Source organism: Pangasianodon hypophthalmus, chromosome 1 (assembly GCF_027358585.1).
Source record: "Pangasianodon hypophthalmus isolate fPanHyp1 chromosome 1, fPanHyp1.pri, whole genome shotgun sequence".
Classification (NCBI taxonomy): domain Eukaryota; kingdom Metazoa; phylum Chordata; class Actinopteri; order Siluriformes; family Pangasiidae; genus Pangasianodon; species Pangasianodon hypophthalmus.
In genome coordinates, this window is record NC_069710.1 from 6,498,351 (window position 1) to 6,511,724 (window position 13,374).

At 38.2% G+C, this 13,374-nt stretch overlaps 1 protein-coding gene across 4 annotated transcripts in view; it reads left to right on the forward strand.

Annotated features, from left to right (window-relative positions):
• Nucleotides 1-3,912: 3,912 nt before the first annotated feature.
• slc12a7b (solute carrier family 12 member 7b) overlaps nt 3,913-13,374 on the forward strand; it is a 71,800-nt gene continuing 62,338 nt past the window's right edge. For 2 of the 4 annotated variants that reach the window (XM_034308539.2, XM_034308541.2), the window contains exon 1: nt 3,913-4,217. In XM_034308539.2, coding sequence (XP_034164430.1) covers nt 4,043-4,217 — 175 coding nt within the window. In that variant the 5' untranslated portion in view covers nt 3,913-4,042. The remainder of the gene's footprint in view (nt 4,218-13,374) is intronic. The other 2 variants (XM_034308547.2, XM_034308550.2) reach the window with 1 other exon arrangement.

Below are 13,374 nucleotides of genomic sequence, written 5' to 3' on the forward strand. Positions count from 1 at the left end.
ACGGCAGCGAGAGCACCGGGGCCTAACCACTAGTCCTCCAGGGACCCCCACCAGACTGCATAATATGTTAATGAAATTACATTAGATCAGCTTTCACTAGGCTTTTAGCATTTTCTTATATCAGTATTTTCACCCAGGTCAATCATACAGTAGACAGTGGGAATAAGTAAATCACCAGCCAGTTCTCATCAGGCAGCCATTCCTATTCACATATTAGAAGCATAGAGAATGTACATGCCTGTTACGTAATTGTCTGGTTGTTGTTTTTTTTTCCATTTATATCCCCTTTATCTTAACAATCTTTTTCTTCTGTGCAGTGAACAGATATGCTGAAATCAACTTTCAGAGGACTGGAGTGTTAAGGAACAAAAGCTTGCTGTAAGCCTCTGAAATAGCTCCACTGGAGAGGAAATGATCTGCACCCTCAGATCTAGCCAGTTTCATAACATAGTGACAAAGTAATGTACACTTAGAGCCTAGTAGCCTTTTCTAGGGATGAGTGAGGATTATGTGGATTGTACAGTTAATCGTACAAATTCATTCATACTTTTTACATAATAATAAAAGAATCTATTGTAAAACCAGTGCTCCATATCAGAAGATGATCTGAATTAAAACTCTCAATGATTGGCTAAAATATCTGATGATACTTATTGGCTACTTGTTTAATAAATTAAATCTCTCTAACCATAATATCTAAGACGTCCATGCAAAACAAAGCCAGTTTTATCCCCTGCTGTGTGGTAAAATATGGGGCAGGTCATGCTCTATGCATGACCCACATTCATGCTTATCTGCACATGGATTTAGATGATTAAGGCTGATGATTTTATCTTTAAAAAGAAAAGCCCTAGAGTTGTGCTGTTTTTCTTGTACTACTCTCTAATATGGTTTTAGATGATAATATTCTTGGCCCTGAACTATTTGTACTAGCATGAGGATATGTATATGAAGGAGACTACAAATCGTTTCTGTAAGCTTTGTATAAGGATGTCTAAATGCTGTAAATGTAAATCTAAATGTAAATCGTCATGTTGCGGGATATGTTGTTTTGTTTATCTAAAATTGCCGGTTTAGTACCTGACCGTATGGTGACAGTGTTGTAATTCCAACATTGTACTCTTTGATACAATCTGTTGGCAACATAATGGCTATTTTTCACCTTTGCAGCTATTTTTACACCTGGAACAATTGTTGCTGAGTGGCTATATTGATCACAGTATTTTGGGTTGAGGCCATAGTGGCCAGGGATGCACTATTATTAGCAATGGCCCCTAACAAAAGAATAGATTTATTGGCAGTTAAGCCAGTCCTGAAAATATAGTCCTGAAAGACAAGAAAACACTGATACCAGTCCTAAAATACCATGGAGTCATTCTCCCTCACTGAAATTTCTGAACTGTCTTATTAGCTACCCACTATGTACCTTCAAGAATTCAAGAATGAGAAATAATGAAATTATGCAGTACAGAGTTGTCTGGTGATCTGGTACCACAATGAATTAATAATTTAGATGAATTAATATTGAAAGAGGTGAGGTAAAGTAATCCAAGCATACAGACAAGTAGTTATGAGCTAGGCCTTGCTCAGACCTTAGACTTGTAAAGACCTTGCAACATTCCAGCTACTCCAACAGAACCTTATCCACTCAGATATCACTGTACACTGCAACTGTTTTTATTATAGAATTGAATTCACAATGTAACCAATACTTTTAAGGTATACTTTACATTTTAATGCAAAAATGGTGTCCTTGTGACAAAAAAGAACCCTGGAGAATGTTTAGGGCAAGGCTATGAATTAATCCAATGGATTAATTACTTAAGATGAGAATTACGCAACAAAGTGTTAACACCATAATTGTGCTCTTGGACACAATACAGCTTTACTATATTATCACAATAGTATCTGATCTGTATCTCAGTAGTATCTCAACTGTAGGTGTTGGAAGATTTCACTAAATATATGCTGCAATTCTGATTTTAGTGACTATCTGGTCTATCTGATGAATTTAAATACCCTGTTCCAGGGACTCAGGGCTCTTAGGAGTGCAGAGACAGCCACAAACACTCCTACATTTAAATCACAAATTTGTTACCATGAATACAGAAAACCACAATACTAACCAGAGACGTAATACTCATCTAAACGGAGGTGGTACATCCCTCATCTGGATTTGATAACAATTTATTTTAAATGTGTATTGCTGAGAAATCTGCTCAATTGTTGGAGATGGCTGACACTATGATACCTCTTAAACTATGATGCCCTATCATAGCTGCCCTTAAACAAACCTGTTTACGTAGGAAAGTTATTTTGGGCAATTAGCGATGAACACTGAGGTGTATTAAATGGCCAACTACAGCAACCTTACACAGGAGCATGACGAGGCAGAGAATAAAAACCACCACATACTGATTCTCAGCTGGTCATTTATGGCAGGGGCATTACAGACAGAATGGGTCATAATTGCTCATTTCTGGTTATGGAGGAAATGGAGGAGGAAATTAAGTCCTACTGTTAACGAACCAACACCACCAGGACACCCATTTGGCTGTCCCACTTTAAATCTTTATCTTTCACATAAACAGTTGGCAAGCCAAGGTGGCAGTTAATTGCTAAGGGCTATACCTGTTTTGAGAAAGGCTGTTTAATGATTTATTTCTCTTGCTAGTTGTCTCACGCAGAAGGAAGGGGGGACGACATGTATGATACATTTCCATAAAGCATCATAGGTGTTGTAGTGATAGAACTTTGAATACATAAATGTGACAATATAAAATTGTGACAAAACACTGAGGCTAAGAGATGCAAAACTGTGCTACAGCATAATACAGCATACTATATTACTTTTATGCCAGAGTTCCTTTAAGCTGGCTGGAATTAGGCATCTGCCATTCAGATGGAAAACTATATAAATAATTGACAGCGTGAATAAAATAAAACTTAAATAACACATTCTGTGTGTATATCTGTGGAGTATGGTTAATAAATAAGCCTAAATGTACGTTCTTGCATAAATGGCCTTTAATTAAATAAACAAATTATAATAATAAAAGAAGAAGTCTATATTTTGTCACATATACGTTATAGCACAGTGAAATTCTTTTCTTCTCATATGCCGGCTTGTTAGGAATCTGGGGTCAGAGTGCAGGGTCAGCACCCCTGGAGCAGAAAGGGTTAAGGGCCTTGAACCCCTGACCTTGTGATAAGTAACACAGAGCCTTAACTGCTGAGCCACCACTGCCCTATTATAATAATAATAATAATAATAATAATAATAATAATAGGGGTGGCATGGTGGCTTAGTGGTTAGCACATTTGCATCGTACCTCCGTGGTTGGGGGTTGGAATCCTGTCTCCTCCCTGTGTGTGTAGATTTCCTCTGGGTACGCCGGTTTCCTCCCCAAGTCTGGAGACATGCGTTGTAGGCTGATTGGCATTTCCAGATTGTCCGTAGTGTGTGGATGGGTGTGTGAGTGTGTGCGATTGTGCCCTGCGATGGATTGGCATCCTGTCCAGGGTGTCCGCCCGCCTTGTCCCCCGAGTCCCCTGGGATGGGCTCCGGGCTCCCTGTGACCCTGTGTAGGATAAGCAGCACAGAAAATGGATAATAATAATAATAATAATAATAATAATAATAATAATAATAATAATAATAATCAACATTTTTGGGGTGGGGATTTTTTATTTTTTTTTTATATGGCATATTTTTTTTTTTCCAAGATTTCTATAAAAATAAGGAATGAAAGTTTCCTCACATTGCTTACAGAGCCATCTCCAGAAGGCGCTTTGTTTTGGACTGTGACGTTCACACTCATCTTTGACTGACAAGCGGCTCGCGCGCGGCTCGACCAATCAGCAGTCGGACCCGCCCCCCGCGGCATGGATTGACACTGGTGCATGGAGGTTGCTTCTCTTGTACATTGTGTTACGAGCGCGCTTGTGTAGTAGTGCACGCACTGCCGGCTATGAGCCGCACACCGAGCGCCATCTGACCCGTGAAAGCTGCTCAGCCGTGAGATTGAGGCGGAGGACAAACATGACGGAGAGGTTCGTGGTGCTGCCGGTGGCTCAGTGCTGTGACAGCGAGGAGCGCGAGCTTAATCATCACGATAATAACCGCGAGCTCTCACCTGGGTTTGGAGGTGAGGGAGATTTAGATGAGCCAGAGGCTGTTCCTATCCTCCAGTACAGCAGAGAGCCTAACAAATACGGTGAGTGAAACAGGGCTGCTTGCTTTTCTACACGCTTGAGTGAACTGCAGGACAAATCTGTACATGAGGAATTACCCCAGCTTTAACATGATCACCATGCACTGCCAAGCATGCATGCTGATCTGAGCTCAGTGAATAAGACACATGTGTTATTAGGTAGGCTAACACCTCTCCTCCAAGGATAAAAGAAATCAGATGAGTTTCCCATCATTTCCCATATCCCCATGTGCTTTATCCATTGGACTTGCATGTTGTATTTATACTGATGTAAATATGTCAAGTTATCATATTACTATAGAGGCACCTGGTTCTCTTTCCCCTCTGCTGGTGGTTGGAAAAACTTCCAGTAGATTCCACTGATTGCTTTGAATAAAATGATGAATATGGCATTCATAATATGATATCTGACCCCTGTGACGTCATGGTTGAGAGCTCAAATTCCCCAGCACAGGCTGTCAGTTATGGCATATTCCCAACAGTTCTCAAAATTCAGTATGGTCTTAGGTCTTAGTCTTAAATTACACAATATTTACATACAAGCTACACAAGCTATCTGAATGCATTCAGGGACAATTTGGGAAGTTTGGAACTGCTTGCTTGAAACTGTGTTTAATGGATCACCAAAAAGACGCTATACACATTATAAGGCAAGTTAAATGCCCTGGGTGATTATGCTGGATTACGTATGCTGTTTCGCAGACAAAACAAACCGCCGTGTTTAGTTTGACACACATCTCGCATCCCGGACTTGTCGAGCCGAGCATCCAAAGGCCACCAGGAGAGCTGAAGAAAGGCAAGCTGATGCACGTCCTCCATGCGTCCTCTATAATTTCATAACATTTATGTGTTCATATTGTGTGTGGACTTTTGTTGGATTAGAAACTGAAAGGGAGGAATAAAGTGGACAAAGGTATGTGTATTTAAAGTCAGAAAATTAAGTGGAAAGGTAATTATGCAAGTCTGGGAAATTGTGTAGTTCTGAAAATAGTTCTGCTCAGTAGAGTTAAAATGAAATATTAGTTATTTTCTCTAGGCATGGTGTGTCTAGACTGCGTGCTGGACATTCTGGAGTGCTTTTTTTTTTTTATTGTAAGTTATTGTACATAACTTCACTTAAAGTAATATCAGCCAACAAGTGTAATCCTATCTTATGATGTATGGATGGATCGTCTTTAATTCAGCTTTTAGGCTTAGCTGTGTCCATTATTAATAATGACTCATCTAACTGGTGTTGGAAATCAAGTTGCCAGACTCTTAAAGTAGGCTTTTAGTCTTGTCTGTTAGTGTCAAAGGTAGATTCTGTTACCATTTTTCCAAGACAACATACTTCTTTAACCAGGGTTAGTTTGTTGATTATGTCGGTGCATTACAATTAATGGGATGAATCGGATTTGTGCGTGTAATATAAGCTTAATATCTGCTTCTGTGGCAGGAAAAAGGAGATGCTATGACTGGATGTGTTTTCATATTCAGGTAGTGGTTGAGTGCTCAGTATGGGGTTACTGTCTCGCCACCTTTTCCGTCCTTTCAGATAAGTTGGGACTTTTCAGCCTAATTGTAATTTATCCTTTTGGTTTGAGCAATTATGCCATTGAAAATATCTGATGTTTCAGGAAAAATACTTTATTTTCAGACTAACGTCTCCACTGATAACACTTTCATGATGGAGGATAAAATTCACAGTGAAGGAAAGTGAAGAAAAACAAGGGTGAACAATAAGAGTGGCGGCTGTTGGTAATATTAGATGGGAGAGCTAAAATCTATCAAAATATAGTTGAGGTTTAATCGATGGAATAATAAGAATGATGTGGCGGCAAAGGCAGCTGCATTTGTCATTTGTGAAACTTGGTAAACAGAAACACTAAGCTTATAATTTGTATTTTGATTGAATAATAACAATAGTTTGTCTACTTTCACTTTTGCCTCCAAAGACATTTTGGGGGGGAAAAAGGAAATAATCCACCTTATTCATTTTCAGTACACACACAAGAGTGATATGTATGTGGTGTAATATATATGATGTGTTATGGATGTGTATTAAGGGGTGTCTCACTCTGTGTAATCACCTGACATGACTGTCAATGACTGTCGCATTTGTTAACAGCAAATAATTTGATGTGGATGGCAAAAATTAACATATATGTTTGTGTGTGTGTGTGTGTGTGTGTATAGCTAATTTATCATCAGCCATTGGACAGGAATAAACAAGGCTGTATTTGATTTGTATTTTTAATTAGCTGATTAAACAAACATCTAAAGAGCTACAGCCCTGACCAGTTTCTTATTTATTGATTGATTGATTGATTGATTGATTTTTGCACAGTGACATTATAGAAGTTCCCATGACTATAAAACATTTACAGACATTCCCATGGACTACACCTTGACTGTATTTTGCACATGTACGTGTCCAATGTGTTTTAATTTTAATATTAATAACTACACTCACAATACCAATAAAAAAAAAATGACACATCATATATGTCGTGCTTATTATACCAAACTTAGACTTAAGCGTTAAACGGCATCTTTAAAAGTAATGTGAATCAGGTGACCTTCGAGCACAGATTTGATTAAGAGCAACACAGTGTCTCCGGTTGTAGTCTGGGTTGTTAAGAGAAAATGCCAGGCTTGATTGAAGTGCAGTCTTGTTTTATGTTCCACTCTGCTGCTGCTACGTGTCGAGATAAAATTCTCGGCTAGAAACCAAGCCATTCTTTAGATGTCTGATTTTTTTTATGTTATGTTTTTGAATGCTATTATATCAGTTCAGATTTGTTTTTTCAGCAGCCTGCACTTGCAATTGACAGCAATTGACTGTCATTTTGCGTAAAAAAATTATATATAAAATTATATAAAATTATGCGTATATAGGCTCCACGTGTTCCAAGCAAGCAAGCGTGTTCCATGTTAAGAAGAGATAAGATTCCATTTTGGGCATCAAATTAGGCTATACACCAGACCTTTTAAACAAAGACATAACTGCAAGGCTCTATGTAAGTGCAGTGATGTGGTTAGATGATTGTCCATGGATTGTTTTTGTGGTCCAATACTTCAGTGCTTTCAGATCTTTAGTTGAAATGGCAAATCAGACAAAAATGGCACATGAGTAAACCGAGGAGCAAGTCAAAGCCATAATGCCACTATCAAAGGAATATTTGCAAAACAGTTTTGTTGTAATATATACCAGTCTGGAAAAGTCTACAAATTATTGGGTAATTTAAAGCAGCGGTGAGTCTTTCCCGGAGAGCAGCAACTCCTCCAGGAGCTCACAAAAATCCCATAAGAACTTCAGGTCTCGTCAGCCTCAGCCACGCTCAGTGTTCTTTAGTACTGATCTATTTATGAACCTGATGTACACTGTTGAAATTGGCAAAGATTTACATGTAACATGGAAACAAATGTTTGCCACCAGTCCTTTATTACTCCTTCCTATCCTCCCAAATTTCCATACATGCTCTTGGGATGGCCTCAAGTACTGGCTGTTTTTCACTTAACACAGTTATCGATCATAACATTACAGTAAATGTGGGAATGAAGTTGATTAAATGCCATTGGCATTGATTGACGTTTAGTACCAAACAGCAAAATGGAAATTTGTTCACAAATGGAGCTATGTTGGCAATTTAAACAAGATGGTTTGATTGGTTACAGTGGTTTTGGGGGCGGGGATTTATACAGTCATAGGATGAAGCACTGAAGCTCATTATTCCAGGTCAGTAGGTCTCAACCCTCTTCCTGGAGTCTAGTCGTTTCTGTACACACACACACACACACCTACACACACACATACACACAGGGAAACAATGACCTAAATCATTGAGGTAGTAATATACAACTACACAGTTATAATTTAATCATGATTTTTAGCCTTCTTAGTAAAAAAATCCCATGAGATGATTTTTATTCAATTTTGCTAATTGGTTATTGGCAGATGGTGTTTTTTTAGTCTCTCTGGCATAGTTGATTAAAAACAAATCAAATTTTCGTTTAATTGTGTTTATGCCTAGTCATTAAAAGATTCTCTTGGTTAATGTGAGTCTCGTTTTGATTCACAGATTTATAAATAGGCTTATAATATACAGAGTGAAAGAAAAGAATTTTTTTTTTTTTTAAATGAGAAAATGCTTTAGAACTGCTTTCTTCTGTGAATATTTTGTCCATTATCATGCAACCTTGCATAATTATAACTATGGTTTGTGTAGTTCAAAAGAAAACTACTGGAATTAAATTTTTTTTGTTACCTAATGAACAAAAGACAGCCTAACTGCATGCTTGGCATCTATGTACTTTTGGATGCAGTGACTCGTGAATCAGTGACTCGTGAATCAGTGACTTGTGAATCAGTGACTCGTGAATCAGTGGCTCGTGCTTTGACGTGAAATTACAGTGTCACCCTGGTGCTGCTGTCTGTTGGGACCATTATTGCCTACGCTGAGAGCAGTGTTTCCTTCCCTGCTTTGGCCTTCTTGTTTTTTTCTTCATTACGCCTGATGATTGCGTTTATTACCCACAATGAATAGATTTACGATGGAGCAGGCTGTAATAGTCTCTCTAGAGAGATTATAAACGCTGCAGCGATGATGCAGTGTAAAATCTTTGGACACTTTAAGGAAATCAGCATTTCATTAAAAGCACTCCACATTGTTCAGTTGGTTTTTTTTTATTGCATTTTATTTTTGTTTACAGTATTTATGCCACTTATTTTACACACTGTTGTATTTTTAGGTTTTAGCTTATAGACAGTTATTGAATCTTGTACAGTGTGTCCACTTATGAGGGTTTCAAAATTCAAAGCTAAACTGAGCTCCCCTTTTCTGTCCATATAACATTTTAGGTTGCAGTGTCTGGTTACTTCCTGTGTTTTGCAGAGCTGTGCACATCGACTGACCCTCCGTTTTGTGTGTGTATGTGGGTGTGTGTGTGTGTGGGTGTGTGTGTGTGGGTGTGTGTGTGGTGTGGGTATGTGCGTGTACATCTGTGCTCATAACAGGCTGAGTTGTAGATCTCAGTTGTAGATCTAAGTGTGTAAGCTGTAAATAACCACACCTACTGTGAGGGTCTATGGATTTTATTTAGTGACTGACTTCTGACAAAAATACTGTCTTATGTCAGAAGTCAGTCACTAAATAAAATCCATAGTCAGAAGTCAGTCACTAAATAAAATCCATTAATCCATGTATAATTAATCATATTTGAATCATGGTCATGATTTTTGATTTCGTCAGTTACTTGAGGAAACGCAACCAACTGCTCTGCTGCGTTAAAGCACAAACTGTGCATATATCTCTCTGTCTATCTATCTATCTATCTATCTGTCTATCTATCTATCTGTCTATCTATCTATCTATCTATATTAGAATAAAGTAAAAAGTCTGGTTTTGTGGGGAATGTAGGGGAGGTTGGATGTGAGGGATTAGTGTAATTATGGTATAGAATCACACTATTCTCCTTGCTGACTAATATGTACATGAGAATAACGTGTACAATGTAAATTTTTATTATTATTTTTGTTATCATGGCAGCCCTAGCTTATAATGTAAATGTATTTTTAAAATGATTTAAAATGATTATTCATGATTGGAGGGTTCCTGAATGGTAAAATCATTTTAACCATTGCTGTGGAAATCTATTATAAATATATAAATTGATAAAGGGGATAAAATTGAAGCCTGTTTGTTCTTGTCATAGTGAATAGCTTGCGAATCCTATAAAGTTACTAAAAAAAAAAAAAAAAAAAAAAAACGGGTTACGGCAGAATGCGACACAACAATTTTCTGTTTTCAATCTAAAACCCATGACCTGTCTGTGAATTCACAGAATTTCTTTATTACTCCTGCCAGTCTAATAACAGACATTTGAGTCATAAGTCTGCTGTAGATTAGGCTACGCTATTAAATATCAGACGTGAACTCTACTCAGCTGTCTCTTTCACTTATTGGTGTTAAGCTGCTGGAGTGTCTGTGGTTTTAGGTGACTTCCCCTGACGCTCCCTCCCTTTCTACCTCAGGAAGCCTCTACCAGTCAGCAGGGCTGCCTGTGGCATGCTGGGCACAGCTCTCTCATTGCATAAGAGAGAAAAATAAAGCATCGCCTGATCCTGTCCTGTCAAGCAGACAGCTGAGAGAGTTGCATGCATGTGCTTTGACATGCGAGATGGCGTGTGAGTGTACATGTGTCGACTGTGTGCATTAGGGTTGCCAAAATTCCTGTCCGTTCTTTCTATGTTTAGAAGTTCTTACTCTATTTATTTTTTAAATGCATCATGCAGACTGATATACTGTATATAGATGACTTCATCGCTTAAGTGCTGAACTCCTTTTACTACTTTTACACTCTGATCCTCCTCAGAGATGGATTTGTAAATATTCCGTTCTTTTCATATTCAGTTGGCTGTGTGAATGAACATTTGACTGTTTGCTAGATTGAAAGCATATGTCTAATTGAGACCAAAGGTTTATATACACCTAGGCTAAAGATCTCACAATCTTAATCCCAGTTTTTCGCAACTCTACATGTTGTCTCTGCTTTGTTTACATCAGAGGTCATTTTAAAACAATTGATTAGAGACAGATTTATTGCAGCTTTAATTCACTGTATCAGAATTCCTGTGGGTTAAAGTTTACATACACCAAGTTGTCTTTAAACAGTGTGGAAGATTACAGAAATTGACGTAATGAAGCTTCTGATTGGCCAGTTATCATAATTAAGAGTTAATTGGGAGTGTACCTGTGGCTGTTTAAGGGCCTACTTAGAGCCAGTGTCTTTTTGCCCTTGATACCATGGAACAATCCAAGCAACTCAGCCAAGACCTCAGAACAAATTGTGAAACTCCACAAGTCTGGTTCCTTATTAGGAGAAATTTCCAAAAAACTGAATGTACCATGAGCAATTGTACAAACAATTGTATGCAAATATAGAATTCTTGGGACCACACATACACTGCATTGTTTGGCAAAGAGGCACAAATTAACTCCCAGGATTGAACAAACTTTGGTTCAAAAGGTTCAACTGAACCCCAAGCCAACAACAAAGGAGCTGGTGAAGGAGTTGGAGGCATCAGGTACCAAAGTATGTACATCCACCATTAAGAGACTCCTACATCGCCTTTCAATGAAAGGCTGTCTCGCAAGGAAGAAGTCCTCCAAGATCGGCATAAAAACACAGACTGAAGTTTGCAGGTAAGAACTAGCCTTTTGGAGGAATGTTCTCTAATCAGATGAAACAAAAGTGAACTTTTTGGTCATAATGATGAGCACTATGTATGGAAGAAAAAGCATGGGGGTGGCAGCATCATGTTGTAGGGGGGTTTTGCTGGTGCACCTCTGAAAATAGATGGCGCCATGAGGAAGGAGGATATTCTAGCAATACTGAAGCAACAGCTCAAGACATCAGCCAGAAAGTTAAAACTTGGTCACAACTGGGTCTTCCAGCAGGATAATGTAGCCGGATAAAGATCCTAAGCATACCTCCAAAGCTGTAAGACAACAAAGTGAGCTGAAAATTTATGGACTAAACTGAAAAAGTGTGTCTGACTGAGTTACACCAGTTCTGTCAGGAGGAGTGAGCAAAAAATCCAGCAAAGTATTGTGAGAAGCTTGTGGACATTCGAGCAATTAATAGGGCAATGCCACCAACTACTAACAACGTGTATGTAAATTTTTACTGATATAGTAAATAAAAGTGTAAATAAGTCTCTCTTAGATATTATTTTGAAAAAGGAAGTAGATACCTGAATTGACGTAACACAGGGAAAGGTATGGTAATGTGAAATGTGTGGAGTTGTGAAAAATAGAGTTGGAATGTATTGACCCTTGGTGTATGTAAACTTTTGGCCTCAACTGTACCTATACCAAAAGACGTAATTATTGGATTGACTTTAATTGTTGGATTTCATGCGAGACATTTAGGGTTACTTGTGTATGCATCGAACATTTATCTTTTAAGATCAGCCTAAAATTAGTACATGTTTTTGTCAGGAGAATCAACCTCAAAATTAACCTGAATGTCTTCTAGTGTTGCCCAGGTATTACCTGTTTGCCTGCCTAGGTTCTTTCGTGGGCTAAATCAGGCCATTTGATGTAAAGTAAAAACAGTAATTATAATAAACACGTGTATAATACTGGAACATTAGACATTTCTCTATGCTGTGAGTACCTCAGTGTGGTAGAGCTGACAGGTACCAGACGACATAACGTCTGAATCGACTGAGATTTTTTTTTAACTTGAGCAACAAAGCATTGTGAGTCTAACAGGATGCAATCACAGTGTGTTGAGGAAGAAAGAAGAAATCGTACTCATCATGTCTCAATGTGTTTGACGATCACTAAATGTCATTGCAGCACTGTTGCCTGTTGATGTGATACATTCTTGGACTTGAATACCTCATATCTTAACACTGGCTAGATTATATGTGACTCAGGGGTTCCTGATCTTTTCTTAAAGCCCAAACATCAACTGAGTCTCAAAAATCTGCCTTAAATGTTGACTAAAAGGGCTTTTGTCTTTTGACTTGTAAACAACTGGAAATTCAGGGTAGGCTGTGTGGATGAGAGGTTGCCAGGAAAATTACCTTATAAATTTTCCTAGGATATCACGCCTTCCCCACATTTTTTTCATAATATTTGAATGTACACAATAGTAGAAGGGTCTATTCAAGTTTGCATAATGTCTAAGCTTTATAATGTGGAAGATTGTGTTATATATCTTAATCTATTTTCATTTTTTAGGAAAACTCATTTAGGTAGGAAGTCATTCAGTTCCTGTTTAAAATCATGTGGAATTTTCCACTAATGTCTGGAAAGGAAAGTGTTTTGCTCTTGCTGAGGATCACCAGGAGGTGGTGTTACAGTCCCAAAGACTTTTTCCAATGTACTTCTTCAGCACTCATAGCTCTTGTAAGGGAAGATGCCAGGAGAGACAGATGGGATAGATGATGTCTTACTTGTTACTTCACTTTTGTGCAGGCAGGGACCCCTTTAACAGTAAGTAATCCATGAACCCTCAGTATAGATTCCTTTTATGAACATACAAAGGTACAAATTGATGTTATTTATAGGCGTGCTTGGTTTCATGTTATTAAGGTTTGCTTAAACCTATTCATTTCAAGTCTCCAGTCATGTTAGAACTTAATAAATGTTCGTTTCCATCTCCCTGG